Here is a 25,387-nt window from a genome sequence, read left to right on the forward strand (position 1 = left end):
CAGTCATACTGGCAGGAGATTGGGCCACACGTTCTGGGTAAAAACTACTACTGAGGCTACGGGCGTCGTGCTTCCTATATATAACATCCGGTGACGTCGACCCTCGACGGAGGCCCTCAAGGGACAACGGATCGACACAGGACACCCTCTGCCGAAGATTTTCCAAAGCAGCACAGCTGTGGACATTACCTGTCATAGATGTGGAATACGTCGGAGGAACATCCCATCAAAAGTACGTTACCAGATATGGTAAGTAACTTGTTATTTTTTTCGCCACATTTTGGACTTTGCTGGGGTCTGGGTAATGCATTCTGGGCCGATTTGCACAAGTCAGACCTCTGCTGATTCCCACGGGTGTCCTCTTTTCGGAGATGCATGGGGTTCCCTGTTGTCCTTGGTGGCTGGGACACCCTAAGCCCAAATCTGTAGAGCAGAATTCCTGAAATGATGCTGTGCCGAAAGACTTGGGGTTACCTGTGTTTTAGGCTTTTCCCATGGTGCCCAGGTAGGGTGCATGTTAAGAAGGATTTCTGAACTCTGACCAGGAGGGGCAGAGATTCGGAAGGCCAACCCAGTTTTTTGGAACAGGGTAACCTCTGGACAAGCCAGACCAATCAGGGTAGCTATGGCAGGCGGTCAAGACTAAAGGCCTCATGTGTCTGGCGGTAACCCTTAAATGCGGTAGTAGCGCTATTACCGCAGCACTTAAGGGGCCGCCAGATCATGGCCTTGGCGGAGTTCTCCCCAGCTCTGAGCTGGGGGGAAATCTGCTGAAATTTTGCGCTCTATCCGCCGGCAGCATGAGCGCGACATTTCCCCATTGAGCCCAATGGGGAATGGGGAATTCCCGAATGGGCTCAATAGGGAATGGGCAAGACCCGTTCCGCCGAACCCGTGATCCGGCGCTATAAGCGCCGGGGATTTCGGCAGTAGGGCTATTAGCGCCAGCGCTAATAGCGCCGGCGTTACCGCCCAACTCGTGATGAGGCCCTAAGTCTCAGGAGGGTTGAGGGTGACTGAAGGACCTCAATGAGTACACTGAGCAAGGACACTTACAAATTACTCCAGACAGTTGTTATATTAAAAATATGGACACATTTATTACAAGGCCTTTGTGACATAGACCATAGCAAAGAATCACAGTAACACTAAGTAAACCAATACATCACACTCAATACAATATATATACAAGACCAGGGGGGGTCTACAAGGGTGACTGCACGAAATATGTTGACAACCTAGATGGGAAGGAAACAGGCAGTGCAGTTAATGTTTAGGCCCAGTTCAACATCAGTTATTTACCTAACTAAGAGGCAGTCCAAGCCCTAAGAAGAGGGGAACCTTGTGCTCAATAGTACTTGTAGTGCCAGCGCACGCGGTTGTTCCAGTGGGCAAAACGGGGTCTCTTCGGGGGGTCTCTAGCAGCTCGGGAAGGTGGATAAGGCCATGAAGAATAAGTTCCCACTATTCAAGAAGGACCTCCACTTGAAGGCAGAGGCAGTTCGAGAGTTCGGGATGCAGTCGCTAATAGCAGTGGACAGGAGAGGGGACCGCAGGGGCCACTTGTGCGTAAAATTGGGCTCCTGCACTAGGGGCCACCGGTTGGGGTATTGATTACTCACCGGTCCCTGATGCAAGGAGACCCAAACTTCGGCAGTTTAGTCCAATTCGGTTGCATGTTCGAATGCGGCAAAAAGGACGTCTCGGCACCTTTCAATTCCTGAGATCCAGCGAGGATTCCCAAACCGGACAGTGGCGATTTCTCCGCTCCGGGTGGATGAATCGCCCCAGTTTCACTGCAGCAAGCTTCAGGGGCAAGAGGGTCACAAATGCAGCAGACTTGCAAAGGACGTTGCCGCAGCAGGGCAACACGGTAACCGCGTTTACTCCGGTCCGGGTGCATTTGTCTCACTTCAGACCTGGGAATGCCAAGTGTACGAAATTCGGTGCAAGGGTGCCCTGGGCACAGCAGTATACCAAGTTTCGAGGGCCTCCTCAAAACGACGACGGAGACAGAGAAGGTCCTTCGTAAGATGTTCAGCCCACTGGCTGGCCCAGGGACACTTCTGAAAAAGCAGGGCTTGGTGAAGGTGCTGAGAATAGTTGGTCCCACTATTCCAATGGGTCGAAGTGTCTTTGCAGACCTTCTAGGACAACTAGATGCAGAGGGGTCCCACGGGATGACAGCGCACTCAGGGTGCCAAACCTTCCAGCGGGTCACCAGCGGTTCCTCGACTCGGCTTCGTGTTGCAGGATACTTGGCTCCTATCCTTTGTTCGGTGTGAACTCAGGAGATCGACCTGGTAATGGTGTTTCCAGCCTCCTCTTATCCAAAGTTCCCTTCGCGTCAAAACGGAGAGGACCCAATAGGAGATCTGCTCACAAACACACACTCCATATGTGGACCAGTGACAGACCACAGTGGTCTCAGGCATTCAGGACACTCTAGACTCTCTGGCACCCTGGATGTGTATTGGGACCAGACATCCCAGCCCACATCCTGAAGGTACACACACAAGGCATGCAGAAGGTATTGGGATTCGCGGGAAAGTGCATGACCAAAAAAGGACTGGCCGGGTCGACTTGCCCCTTCACCTTCCCCAGGTCAAGATGGCCAAAGGACAGCACAAAGAACCTCGTGGCATGGCCATTTTGGAGCCAGGCCACCTATTCGTGGCAAACGCGGTTAACGCGGTTAACATGGCAGGAAAGGGTTAAAAATAATGCGAAACGATAGCTGCCACCAGTCCTGTCCATGACAAATCTGCACCGTTCATAAAAAGTCCAGCAAGAGTTTCTAGGGCCTTTGGAAATGACTAGAGACCCAAGTGTGCTGTATGGTAAAATACATTGCATACTTGTTACGTGTTGCACAAAAGCTGCAACATGAGGAAAGGACTAAGGGAAACAAAGTCTCCCAGTACTGACTGTCTTAAGGGCATGTAAGTTTCCCCATAAAAAGTGAGCGAAAGCCCAGAAGAGTGCAGCTGAAGGCTGTGCTTCTCTGGCAAAGTCAGTCAATGGTGTCTAAACAGCAGAAAAAACTTTGGGGGTTGACCCATGCAGGGAAAATTACATGCAATTATGAAATCTTTCCTAACAGTGCACCCACACATGTGAGGTACTGTTTTCATCGGGACACCTGTGGGAACGTGGGACGGTAGGCCATGTGTTGTTGGCAGCGTGTTTCGGTGGGTGAGCCGAATGAAATGTGCGGAAAATGCATTTTTTTTTCTCCACATTTCTGACTCTGCTCGGGTTTCTGGGTAATAAATTTTGTGCAGGTTTGTGCAAGTCAGACCTCTGCGGATTCCCACGGGTGTCCTCTTTTCGGAAATGCATGGGGTTCCCTGTTTTCCTTGGTGTCTTGGACACCCTAGGCCCAAATCTGTAGGGTGTGCGCGTGAGCAGAATTCCTGAAATGATGCTGTGCCGAAAGACTTGGGGTTACCTGTGTTTTAGGCTTTCCCCTTGGTGCCCATGTAGGTGCACCCACACATGTGAGGTACCATTTTCATCGGGACACGTGTGGGAACGAGGGAATGTATGACATTTGTTGTGTTTGTGTGGTTTTCATAACTTTTTGACCCATTTTGCTGGAGCCCTTTGTCACACAACCCTTTCATTTCACAAATGTGCCCTACATTTAGTCGATGCTTTAGGCACCATACACTTTTGTAACCTGCACAAGTCACCTACCTTTGAAAAGGTCTGCCTGTGCTCTTTCAAAAAATGTATAATTGCTGTTTCTCACCACATTGCTTTTCCTGATTTTCACATGCTAAGTACGTCTGTTCAGACCATAAGCATAAAACTCCTGTGTAGCATGGCTCAGTGTTTGGCTTGTGGTATTGCTTGTTTTGTGAAACACTACAAAGAATGTGTGCTTTCCTGACTGCGAGAGTCAGGGGGAATGTAGGAAACATTGTTTCTCTCAAAATTCATAGAAGCCATTGCCGTACCAAGCCAGCCATGTCCACCACATACCTTTTTTTTGGTCCTTTTCCCCAATCTATTACATTTTCCCCAACCTAGTTGTTGCCCGACCTACTCAAGTCACCTCTTCCTAAACTTGGAATTTTGTCTACTTTTCAGAAATGTATGCCTTTCTGTCCTCCAATTCGGCTTTCCTACCTTTTTCTTCCATGCCGTCCATGCATGTCAAATTGGCAAAAATGGCCAAAATCGCCTACCTCTCACAAAACGGTTGATAACCACATACAAATAATTTTTCTTCGTTTCCACTCAACCTGTTCTTGAAAGCCTGGAAATTGGGGAATTCAGCACAGCAAACCATTTGTTCCTAGCTCTTATAAGGAAAAAACCACAGGCTTCTTTGTACATCATTTTATTGGCATTTTTTGAAAAAACACAAAATTTTCGCCTTTTTTGGTTATTTTCTCTCACCCCCCTACAGCAACCTAGGATTACGACTGCCTACATGTGGGAGAAGAAGGGGCCAAATTTGGCCAAGATATCTCATGTAACAAAAAAGTTACAAGGCATTGAAAGGCGACATACTGAAATCACCAAAAAAGGCCTTAGCTCTTGGGGGGGGTGAGGGGGGAGAGACCTATGGCACTTAAAGGGTTAATAGCTTTTGGTTTTGGGCCAAATTTTGTTAAACTTGTTATTGCAAATTTTGCTTGCCCATCGGCGTCAATTAAAATTAATCGTAAACTCTCAGACCTGATCCCTATACACTGAGGCACATGCCAGGGTTGCTCCTTATCCTCTCTTTTATTTGCTTTAGCTCACTAACACCTGGCTAAAAAGGTAAGAATTAACCCTCTCATTACTGGGATAAACACTGGTAGATCCACGCATAAATTAGCCCTTTATGCTGATGATGACTGACCCTGTGTCCACCCTTCCAGCGATTATTGAGGTTCTAGATGTGTTTTGCGAGATCTCAGGATATGCTATTAATTCCGCTAAATCGGCAGCTCTCAATGTTTCTATGCGCCGTACAGACCTCTATTTCCTGAAACAAACCTATCCATTAAGGTGGGAGGAGAATAAACTCAAATATTTGGGAATCTATCTTACCCACTGACACTCTCACCATAATTATCATGCTCGCCTTCTCGAACTTTATCAAGACCTTGAGCGGTGGAAGCTTACCGAGATGTCCTGGTTTGGCACCACCATCAAAACGAATGTGCTTCCTCAGCTACTTTATGCTTTTTTGTCCCTCGCAGTGTTGCTCCTTCTCACACTCTCAAAACCTTGCAATCTAAGCTTTGGGATTTTGTTTGGCAGGGGAAGCGCCCCCGAGTGTCTTTGAGAATACTTGCTCGTCCGTAATGGAAGGGTGGCGTTGCAGTGCCTAACATATGCCAATATTTACTGGCGGCCCAAGCGTCGGGTGGAGTTTGAGCAGGCGTGCTTTGATACCCCCTTGGCCCCCCTGCCCTGGCTCTCATCAAAGTGCTGACCTCCTAAGCACTCTTTATTATCCTCTTCCTTGACTCTGTTACTCTGTTGGGACAGAGCGAACCGTAAGTGCCGACTCACTACCCTTCCTTCATCACTGACACCGGTCTTTCATAACCCACTGTTGACTCCAGGTTCGACTAGTAGAAATTTCCACAGTTGGCGTGAGGGTGGACTACGGAACTTGGTTCAGTTATAGTACGGGGGATCCCACTCACCTTTGAGCAGTGTAAGACGACTTTTGCATTATCGGAATCCGAGAGATTCCATTATGCACAGCTTAGATACTCTGTGTCCTACCCTGAGATTAGCAGAGGGGGAGGAAGGGATCAGAGGTCCTTTGAGAAATTGGTGTTGCTTAATCTTTCCTGCTATAGGGTCTCCATTAAATATAAGCGTCTGGTCATGGACACGGGAGAAGAGATGGAGGCATACATGAGGAGTTGGGAGAAGGATTTGGACTGTGTGATCCCCATCACATCATGGGAAATTATTTGGAGAAGGGCTGCTAGGGCATCTATATGTACCACCATATTGAAGACTTCTTATAAGATTCTTTACCGTTGGTATCTCACGCCCGACCGTTTGCATGCTATGTATCCACTAATCTCCCCTCACTGCTGGAGGGGCTGTGCAGAGGTCGGATCCATGGCTCATGTATGTGGCATAGTCACGTTAAACCCTATTGGGCTACTGTTATTACCTTCATTCAACAGATTGTGGGTATTCAGCTTCCCTTGGATCCTCTAGTGGTGTTGCTGGGGAACGTGGATGTTCAGGAGGTCTTTACTATTGGGGCTTCACATTCAGTACTATCTACCCACATGCTTGCAGCAGCTAAGTCAACTATCCCTCAATGCTGGAGGAAGGTGGAAGCTCCCTTGCTTAACATGTGGTGGTCTAAATTGTGCCATGGAGAACATCACTGCTACCCTCTCTGATTCGCTAACTAAATATATAGGCGCATATGGGGCCCTTTTGTAAGTTTTGTGACTTCGAATGACTATTGCCCACGGATCCCCCATCAATGGAAATCATTTTTGTTGATGTAATCAACTGACATTACAAGTGGAATGGATGAGTTCAATCCTTTTCTTTTTCTTTTTGTGTTTGCATTCATTTTCATTCTCCTTGCCCCCTAATTGTGCATACACCAGCAATGATTATATGTACGTCACTGTTTTCTTTTTTGCCATACCTCTTCCTAATTATTATGTTTTTGTTTGATTCGACATTTTGTTTATTTTTCATTTTCTTGCTTGACATTTTGGAAAATTCAATGAACAGGCCCTAAAAGGCTGCATGGAGTGAAAATTCAGGGCACCAGATAATGCTCCTAAAGGTCTTACCATTCAGCCAACACTGGGATCTGTGGTGTCCGTGACATCCAGAAGGAGATCTAGAACCCCTCCAAAAATAATGCTCAGTTCTTCAGGGTAAAGACGGAAAAAAAGCGAAGACATTCTGCAAAAATATATTGGCTTTGGGTGCCACAATAGTGAAAACTGCCAATGCACTGCCCATAATGGCACACTTTGATAGGGAGATGTGGCACTGGATAGTGCTGCTACTCGAACACCTTGAAAGACCAAAGAAATATCGAGGCTTAGTACCACAAAATGAAATTCGCCAATCACGGGTCGAAAGATACAAGTATCTTTATTTCTGTACATATTCAAATCAAAACAGATGGCTATTTGGCTCCCAACACCTCTGTGTGTACCAGCAGGCACAGTGAGGTATGATAGTGCTGGATGTCTTAATGCGGGTTATTTTATACATTTTTCCAATTATTGTCCAGCCCCTCTCCAAACTAATAATTTACACGCTAGGGTTCGTGCCCAGTTCACATGACAAATATGACAATATTGTTTAACATATTTAACAAGTTTGCTTGTCCATGAAGATACAATGGCAGTGTTGGGTCTCCGGCTCATAGCAAGCCTAGTTTCAAGAAAGAACACAATATGTTACAACCAAAGCACACGGTTTGAGTTTGCTCTACATTGCCTCATTGTTTATATGAGGATGAGGCTTGTGAACGCAGACTACACTTGGATTGCAGTTCATACGAGTCGCAAGGTTTCTTTGCATAGCACAAACATTCTGTTCTCGGCAGACTAAATGTTGACATAACTCAAAGGTCGTCCGGCTCGGCTGTAGTTGAAAACACAGTCCACCATTTTAGGACACAAAGCAAGAGTTCAAATCAAAATCGCTGATAGTTCTTAAAATGGCGGCCAAGTTGATTAGAAATCAGAGCATTTCAAACGCGGTTTTCTGTGCAACGCGAATGGGCTTAGGCCAATATTCATAAAAAGGCGGTATTATACGACTACAGTCTAACAAACCCTCCTTTTGGCCTAAGCCAAGAGCATCACTAACATTCGCTTTATTCAAAAACCCACGCCTCAATGTCCGTACATCCTGAGTCACATTCTTCAGAGATATCGGTCTCCCATGAGTTCCTTGATAGAATTATCCTTCATTACTAAAGCATTAGCAGTTTTCTTGGGCGTATGTACCTTTGTGTTAGTGTACCTATCGTTTGTGTACAAAATCCTCCTAACATCGAACATATGGCAGGGAGACATTGTACACAACAACAACAAAACAGTAGAATACCAAGAACTATCATTAGGACTGCAAAGAATTTCCAACCCCATGATCGTAGTAAGTCCCAGAACCAAGCACTAAGATCCCAGTTTCCCTCTGGGACATGTACTTCAGTACTCAAGATAGTGTAAGTTTTGTATTGCTGTGAATATGGTAGGGGAGGAGTCTGGTACAAGAGCACAACACGCGGATCCCACCAATTTCCATACCCCACCATGCTCAGCTAGGATGACGTCTAACACCATCCTATTTTGGAGGGCCACTAATCTAATTGCCTTTTGCTCCAGCGTCATGTTGTACAAAATATCAGTGGTCCTATTGATTGTCTTTTCCAGTACCCTTGCTAGTCTTCTAATATCCTCAGAGTTCATTATCTGTCTCCAAAATGGCACAAAAGATTTTGCTACATCACCCATGACTTGTGAAGGTGTATCGCCATTCTCATCCCGCCTTGGACGAGCTCTAGAGACTTCAGTGGTGGTAGCCATGTATGCACCTGGTAACAAGATACCCAAGTAACAAGTACCCTGCTAATCTTTGGCTAACCAAGGATAGGCCTCATTGCCACAAACAAAGTAAACAGGGCCTTCTACATACAAAGGTCTGTCTTCACTGGTTAGATTTGCAATGTTAGTACAACCCTTGAATGTACCCATTGGCTGAGAACCTCCCTTTGTGTACAGAAAGAAACAGAGTTGGGGCTATGATTAATAGTATAGGCAGGAGGCAATGTCATCCCGGTTGCCTATGGGAGCCATCTTGAAGGAAATCAATGACTGAAAAGGTCTAGAGAGTCTATCAGAAGTACTAATAGAAGCAACATTGAGTTTGCTTCTATTTGCAAAGAGAGAACATCCCAGAGGTGTTAAGACTCGCCTTTCAAATTCATTCAGATTAGTCCCATCAAAGATCCCAGAAATACTATCATTCGAACGACTAATGAATAGGGCCCTGAGCGAGGCATAGCATGCAGTAGTTAAAGGACGAGGATGAATAGACCAGCCCAGTCCCTTTTCCCTGTGTTGTGGCAAATGTGAACACACCCAGCAATTTGTTCTGTTCAGAATCACATGAGTCGCATTCATGATCATTAAGAGAGTGTTATTATGGTAACCCTTTCTATGTTGGTAGTCTTGAGGAGCAAGAGTGTGCAGATGCACGAAAGGTGGAGACACAGTGGGAATTATTTCAGTGGGTAACAATTTATCAAGTGGATGCACCCTTTCTGTGTACCAGAACCCAAGCTTAAATATAACTATGAAACAGACCAGTACTATGATTAAAAAACAGTGGGTCCTCAGGGACCATGATCCTCAGTGAACAGAGTCTTTATCAGCCGCAAGACCAATGGCTTGCTCCACACAAATGGATTTAGCATAGGACATTGTTTCTCAGTCCGTTTAGAAGCCTCTGCATTAGGCTCTTTTAGTTCATCCGTCGGTGGCTCCTGACAACGTGGCCTATCTTGCTTGAAGGTAACTTTGCCGGTCCCCGCCTCTTATTTATTTTTCAGCGAAAGAGTGATGAGAAACTGGCTCAATGATGATTCCTCTCGGCACAGCCGATGCTGTGCTGTATGGCTGTTGCCTTGGACGCAGATCGTACCTCAAGACTCCAGGTACGGTGTGATCTGCGAACAGTGTGTCGTCGCTTCCTGAAGGAAGTGATGAAGCAGAAGCAAGGTTGCTCAACGGTGATGAAATATTCAAAGAAGAACTTGAAGGCAAAGCAGCAGTCTCCCCAGGCCCCAGGGGCTCAGGGAGGATTTCCGTAGACAAAACAGGCTCGTGGTGAGCATCAAAGTGAACAATCTCCTTCTCTTCCCCTTTGTCGTGGAGCAGAGGAAAAGGAATCTTCTTGATGTACGTTGTGTGGATCCAGTGTCGTTTCCCTTCCACTCGTACAGCAGTCTGTGTGGCCAAGAGGACTTGGTGCGGTCCTCTCCAGCGAGGTGCAAGACAGGAGGTTCTTTCAAATGACTTTATGAGCACCCAGTGCCCAGGTCGGAGTTCATGACCTGGACCCTCGTACTTTATTGGGAGGGCTTCTCGCACCTGTTGATAAATCAAATACAAGTTTTGAGTTTACTGGTCACAGTACTCGGAAAGGAGCAAATGCTCTACATCTTTTAGCAGCTTGGGTTTAGGTACATTCCAAATATTGGCTGGTCTCCCCATGATTATCTCATAAGGAGAGAGCCCTGTCTTTTGATTGTGCGGTCGTCCGCATGGACAATGGAGCTATCGGTAAGGCATCTGGCCATTTTGGCAATCTTATTCTTTAATATTCCGTTGTGGCGTTCTACAAATCCGGCACTCTGAGCGTGTCTGGCTGAATGGAAGCGTTTATCGATCTGCAATCCTGCGCATACTTGCAGGATAACAGCAGTGATAAAATGTGGACCATTGTCCAACCAAATGACTCTCGGCAAACCAAACCTAGGAAAATATTCCTTCAGCATGGTTTTTTCGCCGTCGTCATTGCAGTGGCATCTTTTAAAGGAAAAGCGTCGATCCATTTACTGAAAGTACAAATAACTACTAGTACATATTTATAATTCTGACAATGCTCCATTTCGATAAAGTCAAAGTGTATAACCTCAAAAGGCATACAGGGGGGCACCAAAACTACCCTTCGGTGTCGATGTACCTTTCCCAACATTATACATACCATGCAATTTTGGACAAAACGCTCAGCAGTCTTTGAAATATTTACATTAACCCTGACAGGTTCTAACAATTTACAAATCTCTTTTGGCGCATATGTGAGTTGGACCATGAGCCATCGTCACCATAGCTGTGACATAAGCATCGGGTAGCATCCATTTTTGTTTTCCATTATCTACCCAACAACCTTCATAGTCTAAACTTGCTGAACCCTCAGCCCACTGCTTAAGTTCGTCTGGAGTGGCATCAGCCTGAATTTCTTTTATGCACCTAATTCCTACGTCTATCACACAAGTGTTAGTGACCTCTTTTGTTATATACATTTTGAATTGCAAATCAGTGGCAGTGTGTTTGGCTATTCTGTGTTTCCTCTCCCCACATCTGTTACTTTCTGGTGTGCTGCACACTTCATTATTGCTAACTGAGTAGGAAGCGCAAGTACTGAAAGTACCCGAACTATCAGAGTATCATGTTGTATCTTAGTTCCATGCGAGGTCAAGAAACCTCTCCCTGCCCATAATCGACCGAAGTTGTGAACCACCCCAAAGGCATACTGACTGTCCGTAAATATATTCACACTAAGCCCTTCCGAAAGTTCACAAGTTCGAGTCAATGTAGTAATCTCTGCGGTATGCTCAGAGTTATGCGGAATTCTTTTGGTTTTCACAACAGTGCTTAATGTAGTGATTGCGTAAGCCGTGGATGTACCATCCAGAAGTTTGAAGCAGGAGCCATCGCAAAACAGCTCCCCTTGTGGATCTCTGAACAGTGTATTGCTTAGATCAATTCTGCCCTTAGTCACTTGTTCTGTGGTATAAAGGCCGCCATTTGACATTTTGTCACTGCAATCAATTTCTTGCGGAAGAGGCAATAGTTTGGCCGGATTTAATAAGCAACATCTCTTAATTTGGATATGCGGTGCAAATAGAATCAGCTTGTACCTTGTTAGTCGTGCTGATGTGAGATGTTACGTCTGCATTCTGTTTAATAGAACGTCTACAGAGTGAGGTACCATCACGGTTAAGGAGTGACCCAGAACCATACCCTCACTTTGTTTTACAGATGCAGCGGCAGCAGCAACAGCGCTCTAACATCTCGGCAAAGCGCATGCAACAGGGTCAAGCGTGGAGGAAAAATAACTGCACGGTCTATTTTTTTCCCACATGTTCCTGCGTTAACACAGCCAAAGCGCATCCATCACATTCATGTACATACAGAATAAAGGCCTTGTCGTAATTTGGTGTGCCCAAAACTCGTGCTGAACACAACACTGCCTTGAGCAGATCATAAGATTTATGGCAATCCATGTTCCACGGTAAAGGCAAAGAAATGCCCTTCTTTGTCAATGCCAACATTGTTTTTTATCATTGAGAAGTTAGGGATCCACTGTCTACAGTATGAAGCCATGCCTATCAAGGCTCTGACCTCTTTCTGTGTATTTGGGACAGACATGCTAGAGATGCTTTGTATCCATTCAGGGGTCAGTCTTCTCCCCTCCTTTGACAGTAGATAGCCTAAATAGGTGACCTCCTGTCGACAATATTGAAACTTTTTTAATGAAGCCTTATGCCCATGTTTTGCTAGATGGATAAGCAGCAACACGGTGCCTTCCTTGCAAGCAACTTCAGAATCTGCAGCTAAAAGAAGACCATCAACATAATGCAACAATGTGCAGGTAGAAGGCAACTCAAAGCGTATCAAGCTGTTCCTTCAAGGCTCTACTATAAATGCTTGGACTCTGTGTACCCTTGTGGCACATGAGTAAATGTAAACAAGCGTCCCCCTACGGTGAACGCAAACAAATATCTACTGTCAACATGTACAGGAATACTGAAAAAAGCATTCTTTAAATCCACAACACTAAAATGAGTAGCTGAAGCCGGAATCATTGTCAATATTGTGGTCACATCAGGAACAATCGGAAATTGTGGAGCAACAATCTTATTAATAGCGCGCAAATCAATAATAAAACTAAAAGGAATTGCATTAGCCCCTTTCTTATACACCGGTAGAATCAGGCTATTGCACAAACTTCCTGCAATTTCCTCAATCACTCCTCGATGTACAAAATCAGAAACTACACTCTTTAAAGCTTGTTCACCGTCAACTGAAATCTTATACTGTGGAATACGTGGTAGATTAACACCTGGTTTCAACACAATTTTAACAGGCTCAATTTGTAAAATACCAACATCATTATCATCAACCGCCCAAAAACATGCCGGAACCTTATCCAATTCAGTCGGTAAAGGCCTAGTCAAAAATTGTGAAACAGAAGTTCGTTGAGGTGAAATTGTTAAATGCACTCTATACAGAGAACAGTAAATTACAACATTCAATTCTTTCAACAGATTCAACCCCAACAAGTTCTCGACACAATGCGTCGTCAAAAGAAATGGACATGAATCGGTGAATGGCCCCAGTGAAATCGTTACCGGCTGAGAGACCAGATGAACCACGGGCATGCCGGAGAGACCCTACAGAAATGTTGTTCTGCCCTGACAGTGGAAGATCTGGAACCGGCAAATGATCAACCGAACACTTCTATGCTCCAGTATCTATCAAAAATAGATGCTTCCTATTCCCCACCTTCATCTCAACATAGGGCCCTTCCTGATTGACAGGAATAGGTACTGGTTCCAGACTCTGCTTCGGGCTGTCCTAATGGAACAGTACATCATCAAACGCAAGATCCTCAGAAAAATAGACAGTCAAAGGATTATCAAAAATGTTCCCATTATTAACACTAAGCTGCTGACTATCCTGTGAAAATGACTGTTGATTCTGAGCGAACTGACATCTACCAGGACTCCCTATCCCAGGACGGCCTCTGGATCGTCTACCCATGGTACCATACTTGTTATTCGATGGCTGCTGAAGGATCAGGCATTGTGCTCGCCAATAACCTATCTGTCTGTAATAAATTGACCTCTAAACTGTGTATTCTCACCTCTATTTCCTCTTACTATTTGCTGCAACAAAACCTTTGTTTTCAAGTCTCCCTTCTTCTTTTCTATCTTCTCTTATTCAGTATTGACCCTATTCTCATAGTACTGAGCCATATGCAATACTTCGGACTGCGATTTTGCTTGCCTGGCGCTTTCAGAAGTTATAATTTGTGAATGGATATTAGGCAACAATTCGCGCACAAATTTGTCTACAAACAGCTTTTTTCCTGACTCTGTACTTAAGTCCTGACCACTGAAATCTGAAAACACTTGTTCGAACCGATTTAAAAAAAATTGGTAGCATCTTCAGATTTTCCCTGGATGCAAGCTGTAAGCTTGTCCCAAACTATTCTTCTCTCTGGAACCAAAGTTTTCAATTTAGTTACTATTCTGTCTGGCAGTGTCAATATCACCTGTGGCGGTTTCTCACCAGCATTCCACTCTCCATCTATCCGTACCAAGTTAACCCATATGTCACCCAAACCTGCCTGATCAAATGCATTTCTAATCTGTTTCCATAAAACAGCAGGTAGGATCACAGGGAACATCAAATCTATATCACACAGTGTGAAAACTGACGAATGCAAGACAGATTCAATTTCTTTAGAAAATCGTGTTGGATTTTTCCTGATATCTGGAATCGTCGGTCTGACAGTATTCACTTCCTGTCTAGAAAATGCTACATGAACAAACTGTGAGACATAGTGAACTTCAATAGTAGCGGCTGCTGCACCTGTTGCGGCATTAGCTGGAATTTCTACTTTAGGAACAAATGTGGAGGAACCTCTCTCATTGTCAATTGAGAAGTAGGCAATTCTGAACGTTCATTAAGCAACAAAGCTAAATCAAGTGACAAAGTAGCCAAAGCAGTATCGGGCGAAAATGCTCTCTTATAAATGACCATCAAATCTGCGGGACAACAAACCTTTTTCTTCATAAACTCATCCTGTAGATACTCTACCATTACCTGTACCACTTTCCTTTCCATAGCCGGAGCATACTGACTAAACGTGTCATACACTTCAATAGGAGAAATTGAAACATCTGAAATCCATCTAAGCGCGTCTCTTGTGCAAATACGCGTCTCTTCACTCATTGGTTTACATGAAGGAAGAAATTCTTTCTGCACATATGAGGCTTCCAATGTATTACCATCTATTTCATCATTCTGTAACCGATCTAACTCCCTCTTAAACTCAAATACCTTCTCAACATGCTCAACTACTTTCTCCACAGTGTTCCTTGAGTGAGCTAGGACATTTAAATCCCTCAACTCCTGCGGGACATTCACGTCCGTTAAATCACTCCAAATATCAGCCAAATGCATTCCCATTCCCCTATCATAATATTCTTTTCGGGAATACTTTCTTGGTCAGAAATCGCAGTTAAGACAGCTGATTTTTCACCTTCTTCTATATATTTCTTAGCCCATGCATACAATTCTCTTTTTCTAGCTTTAAATACTGTACTACGAGTCACTATTCTTGAATCAGCACTCACCCCTTCAATTGCTACAAGTAGAGCAGAACCACTTGGAAGAGAAAGTTCAGACAAATCTTGTACAATAGGCAGTGGAGACACTACCGCTGGCGGAAAAGACAGAACTAAGGGAACAGCAACTGTCGGTAAGAGCGAGGATGCAGAATGGGAAACAACAACAGGACGAGAAGCAACAATGGGAGGAGGAGCAACAACGTGAGGAAAAGGAACAACGGGAGGAGGTGCAACAGCGGGAAAAGGTAAAACGGAGAGTCACATAAGGAGGTGGTGCTGTGGCAACAGTCCTATGCTCATTGATTAGCTTATCGATCAGCTCGTCTGAGGTATGAAAATCCTGAGAAGGAATTATTTTCTGTACTCCAGATTCCAACTGTTTCTGTTGATCATACAATAATGCTTTTTCAGTATTAGACATATGTCGACGTACGTGTTTCTCTTTACTCTTAAGTTGCTGCATAGCTTCCTTTCTCCAATACATCAAATGCTGCAGGCCTAGCCTTTTTCTTCAACAATATAGACTCTAAATACTCTACACGGGCAATTTCAAAACTACCATGAACTGGCCACTGAAATTCAGAAGCATGTCTAGTTTGTGCCAAAGATCGTTAAATACAATACTATTGAGGCCGTACTTACAGTACTTTAAACAAGTCGGTGAGCCAACAGGTGGCGCCGGTTGGCCTCGCCCCAAAGATTGTCTCTGCGGAATAAACCCCTGAAACAGGCAGACAATTTCCCAGGCATGTCAGATTACTGGTGTTACCTGGCGTTGTTTGTACTCATGAGAACAAATCTGCAACCAATATCTGGGTTCTTAGGAATCGGGGCACGACTCACCTGATTTCAAAGACTAAGGAGGTCCGATCGGATTACAAAGGATCCTCGTGGTTGGCAATTTCGGCAAAGAGCCCGCCTCGATATGGGGACCCTCGTCAAGATGCCCTCTCGAACTGCTTGCTCACCGTCCAGGGATCGGATCGTGCAGTACTGTCCAGGTGTCGCGTCTCATACAAAGGGGGCCCCTTTTTTCCACTGGCCGATCCCGGTCTGATAACCGCATCGTCTTTTCAGCGAGGTGACCTCAATCTTGAAGGTCCCTATTCGGGCGCCATATGGAAGACCAAAGAAATATCGAGGTTTAGTACCACAAAATGAAATTCGCCAATCACGGGTCAAAAGATGCAAGTATCTTTATTTCTGTACAGATTCAAAGCAAAACAGATAGCTATCTGACTCACAACACCTTGCAGTGTGTACCAGCAGACACAGTCAGGGGTGAGAGTGCTGGACGTCTTAATGCAGGTTCTTTTATACATTTTTCCAATCATTGTGTAGCCCCTCTCCAAACTAATAATTTACACGGTTTGAGTTTGCTCTACATTGTCTCGTTGTTTATATGAGGATGAGGCTTGTGAGCGCAGACAACACTTGGATTGCAGTTCATACGAGTCGCAAGGTTTCTTTGCATAGACAAACATTCTGCTCTCTGCAGACTAAATGTTAACGTAACTCAAAGGTCATTCGGCTCGGCTGTAGTTGAAACACAGTCCACCATTTTAGGACACAAAGCAAGAGTTAAAATTAAAATGGCGGATAGTTCTTAAAATGGCAAAGTTGATTACAAATCGTAGCATTTGAAACACAGTTTTTCGTGCAACGCGAATGTGCTTAGGCCAATATTCATAACAAGGCGTTATTATACGAATACAGTTTAACAACCTGCCCAAGGATAAAATGAAGGAGGCACTGGATGTCCTCAAAGAGGGGGTAGAAGCCTCTAACGATAACATCAATATTGCACAGGACATTGCTGAAGCAGGATTCAAGCAAATGTCAAATGTTAAGTATTACAGTGCCGGAAGTGGCTCTGCTGTACCGATTTCCAACCGGACTTAATGGCGCAATGATTAGATATTCCATTCAAGGGCAACAAGCTGTTTGGCAAAAAGATTGACGAGGCATTGAAAGCAATCAAAATAGACACGAAACCGCAAGATTCCTAGGCTAATTACAGACCAGAAAGAGCTATCAACCCTTTTGTGGGGCTACAGTAAGATCACCATCCGGAACAAAAGGAGACCGCTCGTACAGTCAACAAGCATATTCGTAAGGATATGGAAGGATACCGCAAGCCAATAACCATAGAGTCTCCACTCCCGAAGCAATAAGCAGTAACGTTGACTCGAGCAACAGATGGCTCTCTGCTCAAATCACTCCATGGGTGGACAATCACAACATTTCATGCAAACTGAGCAAAAATAGCACCAGACAAATGGATGTTAGCCATTGAAAAAGAGGCCAACATGCTCTGCAAAGGGGCCATACAAAAGATCCCCAAGGTTCAGAGGAAAGGAAACAAAAGTTCAAGATGATATCACGTAAATCCAAAAACAAGACGTTCTCACATTACTAAATCTCACAGATGTGTACTTCTGTATACCGATTCACAGGTCACACATAGGGGCCTCCGATTTGTGCTGGGGAGAACTATCAGTTTAAAGTGCTACTGCTTGGTCTAAGGCGGCACCCAGAATCTTCACAAAATATCTGGCCCCAGTAGCAGCACTTCTCAGGCGAGAAGCTAACTGTTCAATCCTTGATGCACAAGGCCCACACGTTGACCTAGCTGGGCTTTTCCATCAAGTATGAAAGATCACGCATGCTGCCCTCGCAGAAGTAGGACTTCCTGGGGCCCTCTTTTCCACAGCACACTCCTTGGTCAGACTTTCGGAAGAAAGAGTGCAAATCATCTTCTGCAGGGTTTGCAGATGCAAAACAAAGCCAGCATTTTGGTCAGAACTTTTATGACCCCACTGGAAACACCGTCTTCTTGAAATTCCCTAATTCCCTCAGTTCAGTTCGGATTCGGCCCATACAAAGGTTCTTATGCTGCAGGTGGTCACAAACTCAGGGGCACTGGGAGGACAATATTGTCCTATAGACAGGGCATGAACTCTGATCTCTTCCTGAAGTCTTATATCTTCACTTACACTACTAAGTAGGAGAAGTTACTATTATATTTCAGAAAAGCTACAATGCAAATATTGGAAGAGAGTCCACACTTAACCAGCGCAACTTAATAAAAGTTTGCCGAATTTGGCTCGAGTCTTCGTATTTGGTCAGGTCAGTGGCATGCCAAATTTGGTGAACTTCCATCAACGAGAACAAATGTTACAGATTATTTTCCTATGTGTGAAGCTGTAACCTTAGCTATAGAGTAGCGACTGTGAAGCTATTCTATAATATATATCTTATATATCTTTGTGTAACAGAGAGAAGAATGCGTTATAGGTTTTTACCAGTGATTCCCAACAAGCATGCTTTCCAAAGGTGCCAATGCTGGAGAACTATATTTACAATTAAGTAACCATAGTTTACTCACTGAATGTACTGCTCTATTTCTAGCCCATTATCCCATTTCCAGCATATGACCCATCCTTCGTCCACACTAATAAGAACCTAGTGTTTTTATGCTGATCGACTGACATTTTGAACAGGAACCATGTGCAAGAGAGGTCCTGTTCAGGAGGCCTGCTAAGGAATGTGTGCAGCTGCACTTCATTTGCACAAAGATGACTTCACATGACGTTTGCGGAAAGGGGTCATAGGGCTATAGAGTACAGTAGTCACTACGGTGAGTACCTTTCACTACTCTTTAGTATCTGATGAGCAGTGTGTTGGAAGTGGACTATTTGCACACTCTATAAATGCTGCTTCCTGCATGTGAACAGGCTTGATACATATTCCTAGGCCTTCTCATGAAGGTGTTACTTAAGTAAGTTTAGTTGTTTGGACACAGGACTTTCTGGCCCTTCATGACAATGATTGTCATTGGACATGTTCATAATAGTACGTTCTTATTATTACTCACTTCTTTCTTGCAGGTGCTGGGTCATGGAGGTCATCGAAGATTTATCAGTGGTCTTTTTTGTTGATTTTGGACGCTCTGCAACAGTCCTGGCAAAGTCCCTGAGGTCACTTGAAAACATGGCCTTCTGGCAAGTTCCACCCCTGACACAGCCTTTCATGCTACAGGATGGTATGAAACTACAAAGCTTCAGTTTATCTTTTGAAAGTTTTAGTTTAAACTTCCAGTGGCGCCTTTGATGGTATTGGATGGCATTCTATTGCATGGGTAATTGTGCTTTGCGGAACTGTGATTACGCCAAATCATATAATTGTGGCAACTCTTTGATGTTCTTGCATTGCTAAAGTCCCAATGATTGTCAAACACTAGACCACACAAGTGTTGTTACGTAACCATGGGCCACTTTCCTAAAAGCAAAATGTTTGGCTTGATATTGTTTCTTCAAGGCTACACTGATAAAAGTATGTGTAATAAATATCAAACACACCAGTTATCTGTATCTGCATAAAAGGAAACGGTTAGGCAGAATTATATGCAGTACCCTTTGGGAACACCACACACAATTAAGACTACAAGTGACAGTACAAATTCACCTTTGGTACAAGCCTGTACTACACAGTTAAAGTGGTAGCGATGGCTGAGCAGCCAGACTTATCTTGAGTAAGTGAGCAGTATCAAACAGTTTCACAAAAGACAGAAATTACTATGATTCAAACAAACACTGACTCAAAGTTTTCAAGTAAAAGAATATACATTTATTTTACTCTTCAGTTGAATAACATTTCACTATTATTGAAGCAGTTTTAAAAAAAATCACACTCTTAATACACCACACCACTCCCAATAAGTACCAGACAAGTTAAGCTCACAAAATGAAGTGGGAGCAAAATGGCACTCCAGTAATTTAAAAGGGAGGGAAAGACAAAGTTAATAAAAATTGAACCACACCAAAAGGTAAGTACTCGGGGCAATTGAGCGAGAGGAACTACAATGATAGAATCAGGTTGCAAGGCTTAGGGCCAAAGTCACTAGGTCAAAAGTCTTTTGCTCCAGATCACACGGTTTAGGGTAGTTCACAGTAAAGTTTGTGCCACGGGTTCCGGATGAGGTTTGTTGGTAGAAAAGTTAGTTCAAAGAGAAGAGAAGGATAAACCCTCGGTTTGGAGAAAGATTTCAAACACTTTCACCGCGGCTGAACGAAACGAACAACCGGATTTGCACAGTACCTTAAAACGGAGAGGAAGCTGTAGCTGAGGCGGACGTTCCTGGTAGTTCCTGCAGGCTCACGGTTCCTGAAGCGACTGTCGGACTGACAAGAAGTAGGAAGACTGGAGGGTCCTGCACTACCCAGGGAAGAAACCAGCAGCAGAGCAAAGCAACAAATAAAATGTGCGCTCCTTAAAACCCAAGCTGGCTCACTGTAGCTCTCTACAGCAAATTCGACCAGAGCAGGAGTCCTGGCTTGAAGTTTGGGCAAACTGTTTGGTCCCACCAGCTCAAGGGAAGAAGTTTCCTGGAGAATCTTCTCTGTCGTCGGATTCTGAAGATTCGGACCTGCAACAGGGCTTCACCGGGCGGTTCAGTCGTTGTAGGGGTCCTCTTCTGTCAGCTCCTCATTGGTTCTTTCGTTGCAGTGGCCACTCTGCCTTTCCTTTCCCAGAGACCTGCTCTTTATGCATTTTTCCCCCATTCATACAGCCTGGCTGTCAATCACACAGCAGGATGGCTCTCCTGGCAAGAACAATCCCCCAGCCAATCAAACAGGAGTGCGACTTGGGTTACCAAGGGAACCCATGGCAGGGGTCCTAAGACACCTCCCTCACATCCTGCCTACCCAGAATTTCAGGCGCCTTAAGGAGGGCTTCTGTGTAGAAGCCCGTGAAAAGACAGCGAACAAAGGGGCCTAACCTGGTTTGGCGCGCAGAGTAAAAAACGAGAAAGACTTTAACTAAAAGAAATGGCGAATAAACCCAGCCGGAGCCATAATAAAATATATTTGGTCAAGCAGGTTTATGTTCGAGGCTAATATAATAGCCTAAAACAATACCATGGTTATTTTAAGATAACCGCGGTAGAAAAAAATAGGGTCGTTACCACTGCCACCAGCCAAGTCTTGATGAAAAGGGAGCGAAACAGTGCTCCAAGAAAAACAGACAAAAAGGGATAAGAATTAACCATTTCCAATACTCCATATAAGATGGGGTGTACTGGGTCTGTGATTTAAAGAGACTGCTTAAAGTTAATGGCAACTTTACATGTTTCTGGGAGACAGTAGTCAGTCCCAGAAAAATGGAGTCAGTGTGAAGTCTAAAAGACAACCCTGTGTCACTGCACTGAGGGTGCTGTGTAACGCACACAAAAATGATGCTCATGGAGTAGGTGAGGCTCCAGAGCCCAAGATCACACAAATGGTAAAAACACACAGAGCAAAACACACGTTTGAGTGGGAAAAAGGCTCACTCTCTCACCAGGTGAAAAAAATAAACCCTAGAAATCCAGCAAAGCTGCTGAGGGACTCATTAGGTAAGGGAAATCAGCCATTTATGAGAATTCTCCCTAACAGAAACAAGGCCGTTTTCACAAATTTCAAAAAGCTTTACAAGGAGAGGGAATTAATCGTTACCAATGTAAGATTGATTCTCATATTCACACTGCAGGGGAATGCAGTCCCCTCATCAAAGAAATTGCAGTTCATACTTCATCTCCACCTGAGTTGACCCTCACTCGCCCCACGCCAACACGCTTAGAGTGGGCTTGTGAACACTGTAGTACTTAACATGCAACACCTCACTGAGATTGCTCATGCAGTGTTTCAGGTCGGTGTTTCAAGTCACCTTTTTTTAGAGGGAGTTCATGATTAAGTTCCATTGTTAACCTGTGGAAATAGTGTATGTTTTTCATATTTTGCATGAATTATCTGTCGTTAGCCTCTTATACTCATAGTGTGAAATTAACAGTTTAAGAAAAGAGACAATGTAGTTGCACTCAAGGACACTTTTGGATGTTTTCCAGCGTCTAATAATTGTAATGAAAAAAATGCATGATTTTATTATTTCACACAGTGGTTGGGGCAAATAACACTACTAAACCTTTGCTTTCACTTTGAAGAGCTTGTGTTTCATTTGTCCAAATTAGTGGCACTCATTTTGATAAGTCAGCCCTCAGAGTTTTGGTCACATGCAGGTTACACGAACAACATCAGCTGGTACTGAACCCTTGGAATTGTTATCTGCTTTGAACCTTTGAACTACAGGCTACCCAGATCTCTTCAGCAGATGCTCAGTTCGCTGAACAATCTTCATGGAACCCCTGCAAGTTGTAACAACCCCTGCAAGGGGCGCCTCATCCGCTGAGATTTCTTACTGGATTTCAGTGGTAAAGTCATAATTTCTCTAAAGTGTGGGCCTGCACCATATAAAATTGGGCCTATCGCAAGGGTCCTCATAAACTAAGGAAGATATTAGTATTTCATTTGAGTGATTAATTTTGCACATTCCCATAATTTAGATGAAAAGTGAGTTTTTACAGGCTATCTGCATTGTTTTAATTAACATATGGTGCTATTACCTAGCCAGATTATTCTCTTGTTATTGAACGTGCAAGGATAAAAGGCAGTGCGGATCCTACTAGAATTGGTTCTCCAAAATGTGTGTGCGGGTTCCACGAAGATCTAACAACATCTACATATAAAACAGTCAACATGAGTTAAACCCTTTCAATTGGTTTACCTCCACGGCTCTCCCCTGTGTTCTGTAGTATCCCCTACTTTTGACAGCATATATATAGGCTTTTTGTATATACGTCACATATACCTGTAAACATAGGTTAATTTATTTCTTCTGATGCTCTGTGATCTGAATTCCAAACTACTGTTGAGTGTATACATTCTAAAGTTAGTAATGCAAACAAGCTAATGCCCACTTTTTCACCCAAACACTAGATTCACACTCTTGATTCATAAAGGTATTTCTGATGCTTGTTAATCTGCTTAGAATCACATGCTGTGCTTATGGTCTGGCATCCAGTGGTAACCGAAGAGTATTGCATCTTGTCTTTCAGTGACTGAAAGGGGACGTCGGCATAGACGTGTCTGTAACACTATCCCTATCGTGACGTGTAGTGTACCCAAAATCCCTCACATGCCGAGGTCCCTCGGATCATTTTTTTATGCCCAGATAAGTGGTCGCCCTATAGCGGAGCTTTTACATAAGACATTGTTTATCTTAAACCGAATTGTCGGTTATTCCCCCTTGAAGTCACTTTGACAGCAGAAACAACTTCGACGAAGACTGCGGGGGATTTGTCTACGGCAGTGGATTTCGCCGCCTAAGATCCGACGGCTGAAGCATCCACGTGGCCGGGCCCTCTGGCTTGCTTTCACAGTAGGGAGTGTGGGGTCGGGTGGCCATATCTTCGTTATGCCTTTCCTCTTCCCCCTCTTTACCCTCTGGTTCTGGTCATCTTTGTTTACACCTTTCACTATGGAAAGGACTCCATTTAGGTTCTGCCCTAAGTGTAGGGTTAGATACCCGTGGAAGGATGAGCACAGGACGTGCAACTCCTGTCTCCCCTTAGATCACGACGAGAAGCAGTGTGCAGCTTGTAAACTCCTTCGGCCTAAGACCCTTAAGGAGCGCCGTGTAAAGTGGTGTGCCGCGTACGGTATGTCGCGGGCTGAACCCTCTTCCCCCACCTCCACACCCGCCGAAAGTGACGGGGGTACCTCCGATGACCAAACATCCGTTGCGGATGTGATAGACCTCGAGGCGGGCACTTTTAGGTCCGCCACGCCCGTCCTCGACCCTTCAAGTCCTGACACTAGTCTCGCTTCAGGGACAACACCCGGCAACAAGGACGTACAAAGAACGCATTACACTAAACACACAACCCCTGCACCTATTTTGACGGCTACGTCGAAAAAAGGTGTAAGCGCCAGCAGGGCCGTCGAAAATGTCTGCGGATTCCTCTGATCGTTCAGATCAACAGCCTTCCCCGCATCCGCAGCAGTGTTTTGCGACTGGGCATTCCAAAACAAACAAGGGCGCTACCCCTAAATCAGGTTTACACGTCGAAGCACGGAAATTCGACGCTCTGACGGTCCCTAAAGTCCCGGTAGGCCCAAAATCTACGACTAGGCCTCAAGGCGAAAAACCTACCGCTAGGCCCTCTAACGCCGGGCTAGGCAGTAAATCTACTGATAGACCTTCGGACCCACTAAGTCACGCCGATTAGTCTGAGATTGAACACAGTATCGAAAGAATTACTTACGGATGGGCTGATACCTATTCCGTCGGAAAACATGGGGCAAGCCACGGACAAATCTATAGATGTACAATGGTGCCCTGATTCTCGCGAGACCTACGAGGACAGCCTCTTTCCGACACCCTGAGTGACAAATATACGCGTCAAGGGGCGGAACAAGACGTTTTTCCACCCATAGGCCCTTCTGGTTTCTCTAAATGGACAAGGGAGAAATTTGAAGAGTGCATGGATCGTCTTGAAAAAATTATCAATTTTTCTGAACATCCTTCCCCGAAAAGATCTCGTGGAGAACCTAATCTTAAATCGGCTTCACATTTCTAAGAAGATCAGCCCTCGGTCCCCGTCCATCATGAAGACATCATCCAGATGGATACTTATCAGGACATTTACAGTGAAGATGAAGAACCTTCCTTCCTGCAGGGCTACGATGAGGACCAGGCGGGTGCCACAGACAATTGGAAAGAAACCCAGCAAGTGGGTACGGACCCATGGGCGCTCCCCCAACAAGATCAGGACGCTGATGTTCTGTGCCTGGAATCTCCTCCGTCCACCCCAGCTCGCCAGGCCTCGCCTGTAGATGACCAAATGGCCTTCAATGCCGTGTTAAGGAAGGCAGCAGATCACTTCCAAATCACTACTCAAGAAGCGGTACCCGAGCAGGACTTTGTAGAAGACATTCGCAAGGAGAAACCCCCCTCAAGCCATGCCATTCCCCTCCTTAATTCTGTTAAAAGAACATTTCCCCCTCCCTGGTGTCACCAGCTCAGACCCGGCAGTGAACCCAAGAGTAGAAACGTTATTTCGGCCATCTCCTTTGGACCCCCAATACATAAAAGGGCACACCACCCCTGACTCCCTTGTATTGACTACCACCCGGAAACAGGCAGGGGTACCCCTTGCTATTGGGGAGGCGCCTCCGGATAAAGAATCCAAGAGGTTGTATTCCCTAGGTAAGCGGGTTACCTCGGCTGCTGCAAATACCAGACGCATAGCGAATAACACTACGCTGCTGGCGAGTTATGCAGACGCTCAATGGAACCTAATACAGGAAGGTCTCCAGGAGGTCCCAGAACCCGTCAGGTCCAGGCTTC

General features: G+C 44.8%; 1 protein-coding gene across 4 annotated transcripts in view; it reads left to right on the forward strand.

Annotated features, from left to right (window-relative positions):
- The window catches only part of TDRD10 (tudor domain containing 10), a 1,872,714-nt gene that overhangs the window by 1,585,505 nt on the left and 261,822 nt on the right, over positions 1-25,387 (forward strand). For all 4 annotated transcript variants that reach the window (XM_069652002.1, XM_069652018.1, XM_069652008.1 and 1 more), the window contains one exon: positions 19,051-19,205. In XM_069652002.1, the coding sequence (XP_069508103.1) occupies positions 19,051-19,205 (155 nt within the window). The remainder of the gene's footprint in view (positions 1-19,050; positions 19,206-25,387) is intronic.

The sequence above is a fragment of the Ambystoma mexicanum genome, chromosome 1p, assembly GCF_040938575.1.
Source record: "Ambystoma mexicanum isolate Mex_15411 chromosome 1p, UKY_AmexF1_1, whole genome shotgun sequence".
Taxonomy (NCBI): Eukaryota; Metazoa; Chordata; class Amphibia; order Caudata; family Ambystomatidae; genus Ambystoma; species Ambystoma mexicanum.